The 14,802-nt window shown below is 41.1% G+C and overlaps 2 protein-coding genes across 2 annotated transcripts; both read left to right on the forward strand.

Moving 5' to 3' along the window:
• The first annotated feature begins 637 nt into the window (after positions 1-637).
• LOC102706595 lies at positions 638-1,299 on the forward strand. Its single transcript, XM_006661245.1, has 3 exons — positions 638-763; positions 869-960; positions 1,104-1,299. Exons 1-3 carry the CDS (start codon positions 638-640, stop codon positions 1,297-1,299), a joined length of 414 nt encoding a protein of 137 aa, XP_006661308.1.
• A 5,642-nt stretch (positions 1,300-6,941) lies between these two features.
• LOC102706875 (heat stress transcription factor B-1) lies at positions 6,942-13,604 on the forward strand. The gene is made up of 2 exons (XM_015841395.2): positions 6,942-7,617; positions 12,514-13,604. The coding sequence occupies exons 1-2, from the start codon at positions 7,363-7,365 to the stop codon at positions 13,162-13,164; spliced, it is 906 nt and encodes a 301-aa protein (XP_015696881.2). The 5' UTR covers positions 6,942-7,362; the 3' UTR covers positions 13,165-13,604.
• The last annotated feature ends 1,198 nt before the right edge of the window (positions 13,605-14,802 follow it).

Genomic DNA, 14,802 nt, shown 5'->3' on the forward strand with positions numbered 1-14,802 from the left:
ACAAGTTGAGTGGGATGTCACGTCATCAAAACTACCCCTCCACACTGCCTACGCACCTCTTTTAGATGTCATTTACGAGTTGAAGGTTTAACATTTCTAATATTGGAGTGTCTAGGGACGGTTTTGAACTAAGCATAAACATGAGGGACCAACAATGGACTTATTACCACAAGAAATCGAGACCAATCATGTAAAAGCCCAGTATTAGAATCGAGCAATACTACCATTGGACCAATACTTTTAGGCTGTTTCAGTCGGTTTGCAGAATCGAGCAAGTCTACTTTTAAGTCCCTTGTAAGTTTTAAAATCATCCCTTAATCACGATCCTAGAACTCTTGGACATTAAACTTTCTAATCCGAGCATTTTTTCCATCCTTAAAAAGATACTACCACTGTTTTTTATATAAAATTTGATACCTCTCGGTACCTTTGATATAAGAAGGTATCAAATTCTATATAGAAAACAATGGTAACTCAGGTACCTTCTCAAGAATAGAAAAAAATACTCTTCTAATCCCATTTAAAACTTAATTTTTTTTATGGACGCACCTGTCAGTCAAATACGGAAAAAAAAATCAAACTCTAATTTCTGTTAACCCCTGGATTCTCAAGTTTGTTGACTAAGACGAGGCTGCGAATGCTCGGCCTCTCGGTGGTGTTCGCGCTGGTGGCGCCCGTCCACGGCCAGGGCTGCAAGCACTTCTACGGCGTCGCCACCACCGTCTACTCCATCTGCATGTACGCTTCCGCCCTCTCCATCATGGTACCTGCCTGCATGCATACGATTGAGTTGCACGATCTTTATTTTGCTTGGATTCCATGGTGATACGCCTGCTGATTGTATTGGTGCGTGCATGGATGGATGCAGAGGCCGGAGATCAAGACGAAGAGCATGGAGTACATGCCGTTCCTGCTGTCGCTGGGGGGTTTTCCTAGGCAGCACGTCCTGGTTCATCTACGGCCTGCTCGGCCGCGACCCCTTCGTCACGGTACGCGCGAACGCGATACCGGTGCACGCGCCGCCGCGCCGGCGCCGTCGCGCCTGCCCTGCATGGAACTCGACGACATCTGGGCTGATCGGTGTTTGATTGTTTGTTGGCCAGATCCCGAACGGGTGTGGGAGCCTGGGAGGGCTTCCTGGGCAACGGCATGGACATGGTCTCCCCTTGTAGCAGCCCCTACAACAGCCTCATCTACGGCTACTCCAAGCCCTTCGAGGTTGACCCGAACGGGATGATACGCGCGATGGCTACCCTGCTGCGCGGCAGGATCACCATGCCCGGCCAGGCCAGTTCATGACCGACGGCCGCGATGCCGACCTCTTCGAGCACTTCTCGGCAGTGGCGCAGCGCGCCGAGGTGTACACGGCGAGTGACTACGGCGAGCGGCGACATGGTGGAGCACTTCGTGCGGAGATGGAAGGTGGAGCGGAGCTCGGCGGCGCGCGCAGGAACGTGTGTAGACTGGCGCGCAATATCCGCAAGATGGAGAGGTTGGCCCACGACCCGGCGGCCCAAATCAATAAGAGATTTGCTCCGGAGTTTTTCCTTTCTTCTGTGGCACCAAATCGTTTCTGATCGTTGGATCTAACAGTACATATATTACTTACTAGATCCAATGATAAGAATGATTTAGTACCTCGAGGTAAAGGAAGGATGGGAGTAAAACTCTTTGCTTTGGTCCAACAACAAAACACACTTCAAGATACCAAATCATTTCTGAGTAGGATGTACGCTGTTAGATCCAACGATTAGAAACGATTTGGTACCATGAGCTACCGGTATCTCGAAGTACTTTTTGTTGTACCGTAAAATTGCTCAATCAATAAAGAAACAAAATATGCAGAATTCAGCTGGGTCTTTGATCGGGCCGTCCGCATCTTGAGCCTAATACTGCTGTTGGTTCAAGGAAAAAAAAATGTAGTTCGAGGTATGACATAACTTATGTGTGTGAAAAATTTCACAAAAAAAACTCATGTGTGTAACAGTGCATCAGTGTATATAACTATAATATATATTATAATTATAGTATAATACAAACAACCATACTATAATTTCATAGTAATTTTCAGTTTCTGCAGCATCAGATTGCATCAAGATTTGTCAGGGGAGAAGAAAGAAAATTCAGATAGCAATGAGAATTGTGTGGGATAAAAAAAAAGAAAAGAAATATCACGCAGGTCGCGTTTCCAAATAATTAGTACAAGTTATATAGAACGTGTAGTTGCAATATGATTGCACTTTATCATAATTGTAGTTATATTTAAAAGAACTTTATTTTTTTAGATAATCCCTTGCTAAACATATTCATACTTAAATATTGACCGCTAAAAAAGTTATAATATTTACAAATAACGTTCAATGAAGTAGAAGGAAAAGATGAGACAGTTACCTAGGGATGGCCGTGGGATGGGCGTGAGTCGGCCTATAGGTGATTCATGAGCTCTTGCTCAAATAAATAAATTAGCTTTTATTTTTTGATTTTAAAAATAAAACTTAGTTAATTTATTTGAGGTAAATCATGTCACGGATTACCTATGGGTTTGACACGCGTCCATCCCTAGTTAGGCCCCAAACTTACATAGACCGATCTAGTAGGTTCCTTCGGCTTAGCTACTGCTCCCTCCGTTCTAAAATAAACCAATTTTTTAATTTTTACCTACAATTTTTAACTTTTTGTCTTATTCAAATTTTTTTTGCGATTGATATTTTTTTATTAGATGATAAATCATGAATAGTACTTTACCTGTGTATTTTTTTCTAATTTTTTGAAATTTTTTTAAATAAGATGAATGGTCAAATGTTAGACACGAAAACCGGAGAATTGGTTTTTTCTGGGACAGAGGATTATACAACGCTCTTTCATGGATCACCAATGAGCCTTGGTTGGCTGATAAAGGTTGTTAGTTAGGCCTTCCGTTGGCTGGGCCTATAACGTAAAATGTATGAAAATTTTGTTGTGCTTGGCAAACTACCAAGGTATCAAATTGAGTAAATTTAGGTATTTTACGTAACTAATATTCCCTCTGTCTCTAAATATTTGATGCCATTGACTTTTTAATATACATTTGACTATTCATCTTATTAAAAATATATAATTATTAATTATTTTTATATCATTTCATTTATTATTAAATATATATACTTTTATGCATATATATAGCTTTACATACTTTTAAAAAAATTGTATAAGACAAATAGTCAAATGTGTATAAAAAAGTCAATTGTGTCAAACATTAAGAGATAGAGGGGTAGTAAGAAGTATCGAAGTTTTATACTTAAAAAGATATGAAATCTTCCGGTAACTTTCTAAGAGGGATAAAATTACCCAAAATGAATCTGTATGTCAAAGAACTGAATTGTGTGTGCTATAACGTAAAATCCATATATATGTCAAAAGAATGAAACGGGTGTGATATAATCATTCAAGAATCATAAGTGCCAAGAGGTTAGCGTTAGGTATTTGTTCTGCACAAATATGTATGAACCTAAAAGATAAATTAAAGTAAATATTCCCTAAAGAAAAACATAATTTCGGAGTATTCAGTACTTTGAAACTACATTCTTTCAATATTGGTAGTCTATTTCTGAAGGATGCATACTTGAACAATACCAATACCTTAATAATTGTTTATATATGATTGGTGCCAATCCTCCAATCTAAATTCAGCACAACCCAAATCCACCCTCTCTGAAAAAAAAGGAAGAAGTTTGACACTAATTTAATGTCAATTGTTCAGCAATCAGCACAAAGCCACCAAGTCCAAGACAGGGACATCTTTCCATCCAAAGGGGTCACAGAGATGAACGCAACAATCAGCAAAAGTTGCAGCTGGTACATCTATAGCTCCGATCGTCATCCCTCTTCGATCTAGACAAGGTATGAAATTTGTTTTTTTATTCGTGTTCAAAAAATTATTATTGTATTCAGCCAAACGTTCGATGTGATAGCTAAATTGTTTGTTTGCAAACTAAACACACCCGGTGACATCAGCATGTAACTGACCGGAGAAATGGAGTGGATTGTGGCACCAAAAGTCAGGTTTCTACCACGCAACCCCCCATCGGTCAGCAGGAACTCCATCCGAGACGGCCTCATTTTTCTCCCGCCTTTTTGTTATAGTTGGTGAAGCGTTTACTTGCAAGCACCGAGTTGGACAAGCAACCAACCCCCCAAAGGCAAACGGAAAGAGAAAAAAAAAAACTGAAGCTCGGCAGCTGCACGCTAGTCCAAAAGCAGACAGGGCCCGGGTCTATCTATCTACGTCAATCTATAACTTACCTGTACGTGTAACGGGGTTTATTTTTTTAAAATATCATTATTAACATTATTTTTTTATATGTGTCACGTGTTACGTATATTTGTTATTGGTATATAAATCTATTAATCTTACGGTTCTTTTCTTCTCACAATAAGTAGAGTCAGTAAGAATGATTAATATATGAAATTCACCATTATTTTTTTAAAAATAGAGTATAGATAAAAATAAGAAGTTGGTGGCACCACCACTACCAATATTTGACGTTGTAGTATAAATTATCTTTTCAAAATTTAAACTTTCTATCTTATGTCTGGAGTTAATTTTAGATTTTTTTTCATTAAATTTATTTTCTAACCTTAGCTTTTAGATTATAAAAAATATATATATATAAGTTTTATTAATAAACTATTTTTTATTTGTAAATATGCCGTTTCGAAAAACCAACTATCACCGTCTGAATATCGTTGGATTGACGACTGGCTCGCGTCGCTCGCCGTCCGCTTCGGGGGTGTCACGTTGAGTAGGATGCAGTGCAAGTAGCTAGCTGGACAGGGATAATGCGGTGCAGCTGCAGCCAGCCAGTGATGTGAGCATCGGGTGGTTAATACATATAATCATATGTGTCCAGGGGACATGGGACGGTGAAATTATGAAAATTGGGGTAATGTACTCGTGCTATGGGTGATAATAGGTCCAACTATTATATCTAAGGGTCAAGTTTTAAATAAGTTAAAAATAAAATTATATAGAGTTTTGAGCTAATTTTTTAAAAATTAAATAGAGTTATAAAAGACTCACGAGCCTTTTGTCTATTCACACCCCTACTCGTGCCTAATATGACGTAGAATCCTGTCCGCTGGTGTTGAAGAGCGACAGGAACAACTGGTAACCATGGGAGTTGGTGTAACAGTACGTGCTGTACCGCGGACATGCTAGATCCAGAATAACGTCAGGGATAAACTGGTGCTAAATTATTGTCAGGGTTAACTAACACATTAGACACGGCGATCAGCGTTTCAGGAGTAGGTGCATATATGTACTTACCGTCCACAGTTACTTTTGGTATCATCTAGATAACATACCGTGTGAACACTCTTTCCATGCCAACTAAGGCTCCGCTCGTTTCTCCTCTTGTCAGATACAGCTCTCGTTTTCTACGTGTCCGCATCCCAAACGATTAAAACAGTATGTTTTGTTTTAAAAAATTCTATAGGTAAATCATTTTAAAATTTTAGATTAATCTATTTTTCTAATTTTTATAGTTAATAATTAATTAATTATGCGTTAATCTATTACATTATTTTTCGCAACGGCTAATAAACAAGTTACGGAACGCAGCCTAACAAACATTTCTAAAAATTTCAGGAAAAAAATACACAGATATTCTCGTAAGCAAATTAGCCGTAACAAAAAATAGCTTTAAGAGTATAAATCTGTCAGGATTTTATCATTATCTTTTATTCACGCTGTATAATAAAATTGGAGATGATATATTGTACATAGATGTGGTTCAACTGAAAATATATGTATAATGCTTTTTTTAAGAATTTTTGGTAGTATTTGATGGTGTGTACGAAGTGTGCCTTGGGATATGTAGAGATGCCAACATTTTAAGGGTTAAATTTTGGTTCGTATGTAAAATTGCCCCTAAATTAAACATGATTAAGTAAAGCAATTACGAGAAAAAAAAACGGTTGCCGCCGCTGTGCTGGATGCCGTGAGAAGAGAACCAGATGATTTTCCATTAAGGTCGAAGCACCCGGCTTGTACAAGAATACTACTACTACAAAGTACTACATGGTATACGTACGCGAGTTGGGTGGGAAAAGAGGAAGACGCATGCATCATCTCTATCGATCAGTTCGTGTGTGTAATTGGGGGAGGTGGACAAATCGGCCATGGATGGATGGAGCAAGCGAGCTAGCGCCTGCTTTTCTCGCCCTGCTTTTTCCACGCGCCTTTGGTTTTACTTTCTTCCTCCTCTCGCCCCCGGCCCGTCCGCGATGACAACGACGCATCGTAGATTACGGCGACGAGGGCGAAAATTCTGCTCCCCTCAAGTTTTCTGGAAGAGGCGAAGAAGAACGGAGCGTCCCTGGTAGTACGGTGACGCCGACGTGCCCAACCTCGAAAACTTGGTCATCTCCCTGCGCCCGTTCCACCGCATGCTATAAACCGAAACGAAAATTTATTTTATAATAATGTTCTCTATAATCAATCATTACTGTAGATGGTCTAAATTTTCTAATTGTATATCACAGTGATAGTAGAATAATTTATAATTCTTATTAATAGTAGAGCTTATAAATCAATGTTTAAAATCAAATCTAAAAGAGATTTCGTATCATATTAAAAAAATTAAAAGGTACATATTTTCTACCGTAAAACTTATATTTACAAGTGTATTTATGGATACATATAGATACTTAAGTACTGAATGTACTAAATTTTTTGGCTAAAAGTTTGGTGTAAAATTTCATTACCTTAAAATATTTTTGAAGAACCATAAAATTTGTCGGTAGTAAAATATTGTTAGCAGATAGCACCGGAATTCGCTGCGGTTCATGGTGGGCGCGTTCCACGCAGGCGCGGCGTGGTGCGGCGCCACACGACTACCGGGGCGAGGAAGCTTCTTATTTGGACCGGACGGATCGATCGATCGGCGGCCGGCACACGTAGTACGTAGGTACAGCGCGCGCGCCTCTGACTCACGCAGACGTAAAGGCCACGAGGGCAACCCCGTGCCCTTTATATCCCGCGAGAGTTCCGCACCGAGCCGCCGGCCGGAGCGGAGGCAGAAGCTAGCGGCGGCGCCAGAAACGCGATCACGGCAACCAACCCCGCCGCGCGCGCGCGCGCACACCGCGCCGGTTTCATGGGAGTGGAGGCGGCCGGCGGCTGCGGTCGGAGGGCGGTCGTCACCGGATTCTACGTCTGGGGCTGGGAGTTCCTCACCGCCCTCCTGCTCTTCTCGGCCACCACCACCTCCTCCTACTAGCTAGCCCCCCCACACAAAGATAGATAGATAGATAGATATACACAGAAACACAAGTAGGTACGTAGAGCAAGAGATATAGCGGAGGGAGGTAGGTGATCGACCGATGGCGGCGGTGGCGAGGCAGCAGCAGAAGGGCGGCGGGGGGAGGGGAGGCGGCGGCGGCGGCGGCGGGCCGGCGCCGTTCCTGACGAAGACGCACCAGATGGTGGAGGAGCACGCGACGGACGAGGTGATCTCGTGGGGGAAGGAAGGGCGGTCGTTCGTGGTGTGGAAGCCGGTGGAGTTCGCCCGCGACCTCCTCCCGCTCCACTTCAAGCACTGCAACTTCTCCTCCTTCGTCCGTCAGCTCAACACCTACGTACGTATACGCATTCCGCCACACCAAATTTCTCTCCGTTCGAGCATCTCATTACCCTTTGATTAATCCCGATCATCATAACATCATCTGCATGCGTCCAGTTTAATATTTCGTCTGTGCGATCTGTATGCATCTTGGTTGCCTCTTAATTTATTTAATTTGGATCGATGGTATGATCGATATCGATCGGTGCAGTGCATGCACGCCTTTGCCTTTGCCTCTGCGATCGATCTTGATTAGTTGCAGCACGGAGCCTTGAACGGCGTCCTTTTTGGCTTGCAGTGTTGACGTTTGTTTGTTGTCTGTGGGCGCGCTTTCGCTGTCGTGGCCGAGCTGTGTTCACTTTGCCAAGTCATGCACACATGTTGCTTACGTTTCCGTAGTTGTCTACACGTATATGAGCTGGTGTTATCTGACTTTACATATAACTCGCCTTATACCAAGTTGCCATTTATAGCAGTTGGCTTGGTTAGTTAATTGGTTCGTCTTGGTGAAATAGCAATTTTACTATTCTTAAAAAAATAAAGATATGTATAAAGATTTACTATTAAAATTTTGGTACCTAAAAAATAAAATACATGGAAGTACCAAAATTAACAGTAAAATTAGGTTACTTCCAGATACGTTTTACGGATGGTAAAATTGTTTTAAATACATCTGCACTAGCTTGCTCATGTTCGAGATCTTAAGGGGGGAAAATGCGATTACTGAATATTTAAGGCTTTAAGCTCACGCAAAGAATGAGCCCTACAAGGATACAGAGTATCATTTGGTGTGTATTTGTAAGCCTAGTTCCGCCGATTTGTTGGTCCAGCTAGCCCCTTATAGGGAGGCAGTTTTTTAGCACACGGGGGTGTAGATACACTCGTTGCTTGCATGTCATCTAAATAGTTATAAAAAATATGAAAAAAAAATTAAGAAAGTAGTTTAATATGAGTTATTTCACTCCACCAACATGCAAATTTAAATTCAACTTCTACAAGTTATAGCAAAAATAACAAAAACAACTATGAATATGCATATACTTAGTTCCAATTTTGTTTGTTTTTTTGCTACAACTTGTAGAAGTTGAATTTAAACTTGCATGTTTGTAGAGTGATATAACTTATATTAATCTATCTTGTCAAATTTTTTTATATTTTTTGATGACTATTTATATTGCATGCAAGCACACCATACACCCGTGTGCTAAAAACTGTTTCCCCGTAGCCAGAAACTGAAATAGCACCAAATGTGGATGCTGACCACCTGTGGCTGGCTGCACATGCATGTTTCTCCGTTTCATTGTGGGGCCATGGAGTTAGCTTGTTTAAAAGCACTTCAAAACTTTCAATTTGTTCGGTTTGGTCACATATACTCCTCAACAAAATTAGTTAGCTAGTGAGTAACAATTAGTTGAATGAAAGTTCTGGATCGATCTAGCTAGCTAGCTGTGTTAATTTGTTGGGCCATAAACTAGCGTTTCCTTGTCGTGTTACACGGCCATAAACTGAATATCTGAACTGACTTTAGACAAAAATGACAACAAGTTAGATATGTGTGTTGAGTGTGTGCCATGCGGAAGTCAATCGATCACCACTTCATTTTAGTTTTCCACGCAAAAGCATGCTTATCTGTTTTAAACGACGGATTCAACCTGCCTTAAGAAAGATTGGGGGGAAAGAAAGAGACAAGAGAATGATTAAAACAATTGGAAAGAGAGATGCACCTACTGTTAGCTGACGTGTTCATCATCTTTTTTCCTTTCCTCTCTTTTGACAAAAAGAAAACTCACGTCAGTTGTGTAGTCAATTCGTCAGAAGTTAATTCCACTTCAACAATAATCTGCCTGATTCTCGTGTCTTCCCCAATACCTTCTTGCTTTAATTAATACGATAGATCACAGAGTTTACCACATCTCTGAAACTACAAATAGCTGGTGAAGCCAGATCTGAAACAGCAGCGGTCATCATCTTCCATAGAAAAAAAAAATGAGAGAAAGAAGATGAAGACAACCATGTACGTAAGCATGGATACTCTCCTTCGCTGAATGCTTCAAATATGGAACTCTAGCATGGCATGCATCTCGAAGACGACCATTTCCAATTACTGGCTAGATCGCCCAGAAAGGGGTTCATATCTGAACTGGCAAAGGAGACACGTCGCAACAGGCAAATTGTGACGGGAGCAAAGTAGCAAACAGTTCCATGAAAGCAAAGTTAATTAGGTAACTGATGGTAGCTTGCACATCAGGCTGGTTGTCGCTTCACACGCCACGGGCACATGCGTACTAGTGCCGACGACAAAGCCATGAATCTGCTTATGCTTAATTTTAAGTTAAAATTTAAATTTTTAACTATAAAATATTTTAAGTTAACTTTAGATCTTTACCGAAGTTTATTTTTTGGTCTTGATTTATATCGCTAAGAACACATATATATAAAAATTTTATTTATAATTTATTTATAATTTGCAAATGTGCCACCTGGCTTTTTTATTTTTAAAAAAACGAACAATCACTCCCATAATTTCTGGTGCATCTCTATGGATTATATACGGGACAGGAATCCTAGTGGAAATTTCTGGGATGGATTGGCTTTTTCCGGGCTCTTCTATGATCGATTAGAAACTCTAGAACAGTTGGTGCTTGCACTCAACCGGCATGCACATGCAAAAGCATCCAGCTCAACTAATCTTTGTTTGCCTGTACTTGTGTTTGTGCTTTGTGGGATAGAAAGTTTTCGTCAGCGAACATGTGTGGGGTTCCTCCTGTTCCTGATAAAAAACTCCACAGGAGTTTTGGACGATCTCGGCGCATGCACGCTGACATCATGAATGTCCAGTAGGCCAGTAGTCGTTATAGAAGTCAAAGCTTCACACTGCTAAGTGCTCCCTCCATTTCATATCATACGATTGTTTATTTTAACTTTTTTTTTACTTAAGTTCATAAAAACTGCGGTAACATTTACAACACAAAGCACATATAAATCTAATTTTGTGTTTAGATGTTATATTTTCCTATATAACTTCACAAAATTTAAAGAAATTTAATCTAGAATAAAGTTAAAATGTCAAACGCTATGAAACAGAGGAAGTAGCTATGTCTGAAAAACGGGTATCTAGCTCAATTTTCAGTACTGGTTCTTCAACTATTGCAACTAGATGAGAACATGACCATCAGTGCGTGAATGTATAAGCTGCTTTCATTGTAGACGTTAAGGGCCCATTTGAATTATATTAATAAAAAAACGGAGGAATAGGAAAAACATAGGATTCTGATAGGAATGCAAATATAAAATAGAGGACTGTAAAACACAGAAAAAATAGGAATGACCGTTTGATTAGACCACAGGAAAAACAAAGGAATTTGAGAAGGGCTTAGAGCTATGGGAAGAAGAAACATGAGGTAGGACCTCATGTTTATTTTCCTCCAAAGTCTCCATAGGATTGTTCAATCCATAGGAATTTCAAAGGAAAAAGTAGGATGCATTCCTTTGATTCAAAGACTCTCATAGGAATTTTTTCCATAGGATTAAAATCCTCTAAATTTCTATGTTTTTCCTATAAATTAAAGGGGACCTAATACTTGTGTTAGCAGCGACGTCTGACAGATATGTATATCCTGACGTCTAGTATTGAATTCAACAGAATCATTAGGTTACTCTTTCCGTTGTAACATTATTCTGCAGTACTCTGTGGGGTGGTGGTTCGAATATATTTGACTTCCAGTAGAAAATTGATCTTAGGATCTACGAGTGATGTAAACCCCTTCCCAGTTCCCACCCTGCCCCTCTTTTTCTTTTGAGATGATATCCTTCAAGTTTATAGGCGGAAACTTCCAGTAGAAATTTGCACTATCTTTTGGCTTTTGCTTCTGTTTATAAGTCAAAATTTAAATTTTAAAATATAAAGTTGATTTTAAGATTTTTTCACCATAGTTTATTTTTCAGAATTAACTTTTAGATCACTATGAACACGTATATATTTTTTAAAAAACTTATAACTTAAAAGTTGAATTTTAAAACTTAAATTTAGAGTTGATTTTGAGATTTTTTTTATCGTAGTTCATTTTCTAGTTTTCGCTTTTAAATCAATAAGAGCACATATATGAAAATTATACCCATAAATTACTTTTTTAATTCACAATAAGTCATTTTTCTTATGCTTAATATAATCCTAAAGACGAGGGCATCCAACATCTTTTTTAAGAGATTGAAGGAAGAAAATAAGACTATGACGTCTTTTACTAAATAAGGGGGGGGGGGGGGGGGTGGGAGGGTTGTTGGGATTAAGATGGATTCATACTCTCCATTGTAGCAATACAATTACTGGCTTTTACTGGTAGTGACACGTGGACTCAAAGAAGAGATTCATATGTCAGTAGATATAATATCTCTATCATGATGATAGAGGATACACAATTAAGATTTAGTGCAAGATGAGTTATGGTTCAGTGATGTAATAGTACTCGATGTTAGTGGACAAAATTTAAATGTCTATAATGTTTTACCAAGAAAATCCATTATTTTTTACACAAAAATAGAATTGGAAGTGCATAATAATGAAAGCAAAGAGTGGATGTTGTCACCTAACTCCTCGTTTGGATCATTGGATGGGCCTCCAAACTGGCCCATGCGCAAATCGAGGTCTAATTAAACGGAGCCAGTAATGAAGTACAATCTCAACCATGTATGAATTGTATTATGTCCATAGTGCAAAACTGCCAATTGAGGTCTAATTAAACAGACTTTTGCACGTTGCTGTATGTAAACAAAGATCCCAAATCTAGCATTTTGATGGCGAAATCTCCATTGTTGATTGTACTTTTGCATTCATCAAATTAGTGTTTCAGTCAAAAAGATGTACACATCGGATCGGAGACGATCGGTACTAACGAGCTGGCGACTATTCATGCAGGGTTTCCGCAAGGTTGTGCCGGATCGGTGGGAGTTCGCGAACGGCAACTTCCGGCGAGGCGAGCAAGGCCTCCTCTCCGGCATCCGCCGCCGCAAGGCGACGACGCCTCAGTCCTCCAAATCCTGCGGCAGCGGCGTCAACGTCGCGTTCCCTCCGCCGCTGCCTCCTCTGCCCCCGGCGCCGTCGGGGACAACGTCCAGCGGCAACGACCGCAGCTCCTCCTCGGCGTCCTCGCCGCCGCGGGCGGACATCACCAGCGAGAACGAGCAGCTCAGGAAGGACAACCGCACGCTGACGACGGAGCTGGCGCGGGCGCGGCGGCAGTGCGAGGAGCTCCTGGGCTTCCTGTCGCGCTTCCTCGACGTCCGCCAGCTCGACCTCCGGCTGCTGATGCAGGAAGACATGCGAGCGGTGGCGGCCGCCGGCGGCGGCGAGCAGCCAGAGCAAGAGCACTCCCGCGACGACGACAAGTGCGTGAAGCTGTTCGGCGTGCTCCTCGACGACACCCATGGCGCCGCCACGAGGAAGAGGGCGCGGGCGCGGTGCGAGGAGGCAGCGGCCAGCGAGCGGCCGATCAAGATGATCAGGATCGGCGAACCCTGGGTCAGCGTGCCGTCCTCGGGGCCGGCGCGGTGTGGCGGCGACAACTGAAGTCCAAACTCATGCGCGCCGGTGCTGCCTGCTGCGTGCGCGCATGCACGGGGAAGTTGGCGGCAAAGAATGGTTCGATCAGCCAAGAAGTCATTAGGTAAAACGAGACGAATTAAGGGCGCCAAATTAAGACGTGCGTCGCAGAGTTAATCATGGAGTGCTAGTAAGGTAGGAAGAGCACGTAGGAGTCAAAGCTGATCGATCGAAGCGACGCAGCTGGCTCTTGTCGTTTCAGTTAACACTGAAAGCTTCACCTTTCTATGGATTATACATGGTAGCTTAAAGTTTTATCATGAAAAATTAATACAAACTGGATTGTTTTCCCAATCTTTTTTTTTGTGTGTAATTGAGTGCCTCCTTCCCCCCAACAAACCATCACACTATTCTTTCACACCCTTATGTTCCACATGTCAAATTAGTCTGCCACGTTTAACTTCTAATTTTCCCATCTGCGCGGAGATTGTGCTCCAGCATGTTTGGTTGATTGGTTAGGTTTATGATGTCCCATTTAGAACTTAGGATTACGAAAATATAGAAATATAAAAAAATACATGATTTTAACAAGAATATAAGTGTAGAATATATGAAAAATACAAGAGCAACCATTTGATGGGACTAAAAAAATGTAGGAAACAAAGGAGATACCATGGCGTAAAGGAAAGTTTCTAAGAGATTGGACCCATGCCTATTTTCTTCTAAAATCTCCTCTTCATTCATCTCATAGGAATTTTAGAGGATCTTTTAAATCTCAATTCTTTTTTTTCAAAGGACTAAACAAGATTTTTTTCCGATATAATCCAAACCCTATAATTTTCCCATATTTTCCCTACAAATTCAAAGTGGACCTCAAACATTAGACAGCACACATTTTGTTTTAGACAATGTGTGGTCCACATCTATAGTTTAGCCAAAACAGAAATAAAAGATAAATTTATTATTTTCTAGATACTTTTTCGAGAATAGTAGAACGACACCACGTTTCATAGCATGCCACATTTCTAGAAAATTAAGTTGTGGCAAACCCAATATCCAACAACTTCTACAGGAGGTCGGTCCATCTGGTAGACAATGAGTCGATACCCATTCCTGGCCCATCTCCCACGGTAGGCCTAAATTTGGCCCATGACAAGCAAGCCTCAGCTGTCAAAATTCCCCTCCTTTTAGTCTTTTTTTGAAAACTCCCCTCTTTTTGTTCACTTCAGCTGGAGCCTGGAGATCTTTGAAGTACTCTCTCTCTCTCTTAAATTACTTCATTTATGTCATTATGTGATTTAATCGTGTATGTACATTAAGTACTTAATAATTAAGCAGGGAAATATGTCACTAAACTCCGGGCAAAGCACAAAATTCTGTTAGCCGACCAAAATAAATGGTCTTTGAACCGGCGCCATATCATGTGACAATGCGAGACACCGCTTGGCACCGTGGCCCATCAAATCAACCGCGCGCATGCCGCAAAACATCAACGGAGGGAAAAAAAAAATGGTGTCCCTTTGTCGGTCGCGTCATACCAGGCGTTGGAGCCTTAGAGGCCAGCTAGCCCCCGAGTCCCCGACGGGCCAACAAAAACCGATGCCCTCTCCACGGCCATGGCGACGCCGCCCCGCCCGTGCATGCTCAAGCTCAACGAACACACAC

This window comes from Oryza brachyantha, chromosome 9 (assembly GCF_000231095.2).
Source record: "Oryza brachyantha chromosome 9, ObraRS2, whole genome shotgun sequence".
Lineage (NCBI taxonomy): Eukaryota > Viridiplantae > Streptophyta > Magnoliopsida > Poales > Poaceae > Oryza > Oryza brachyantha.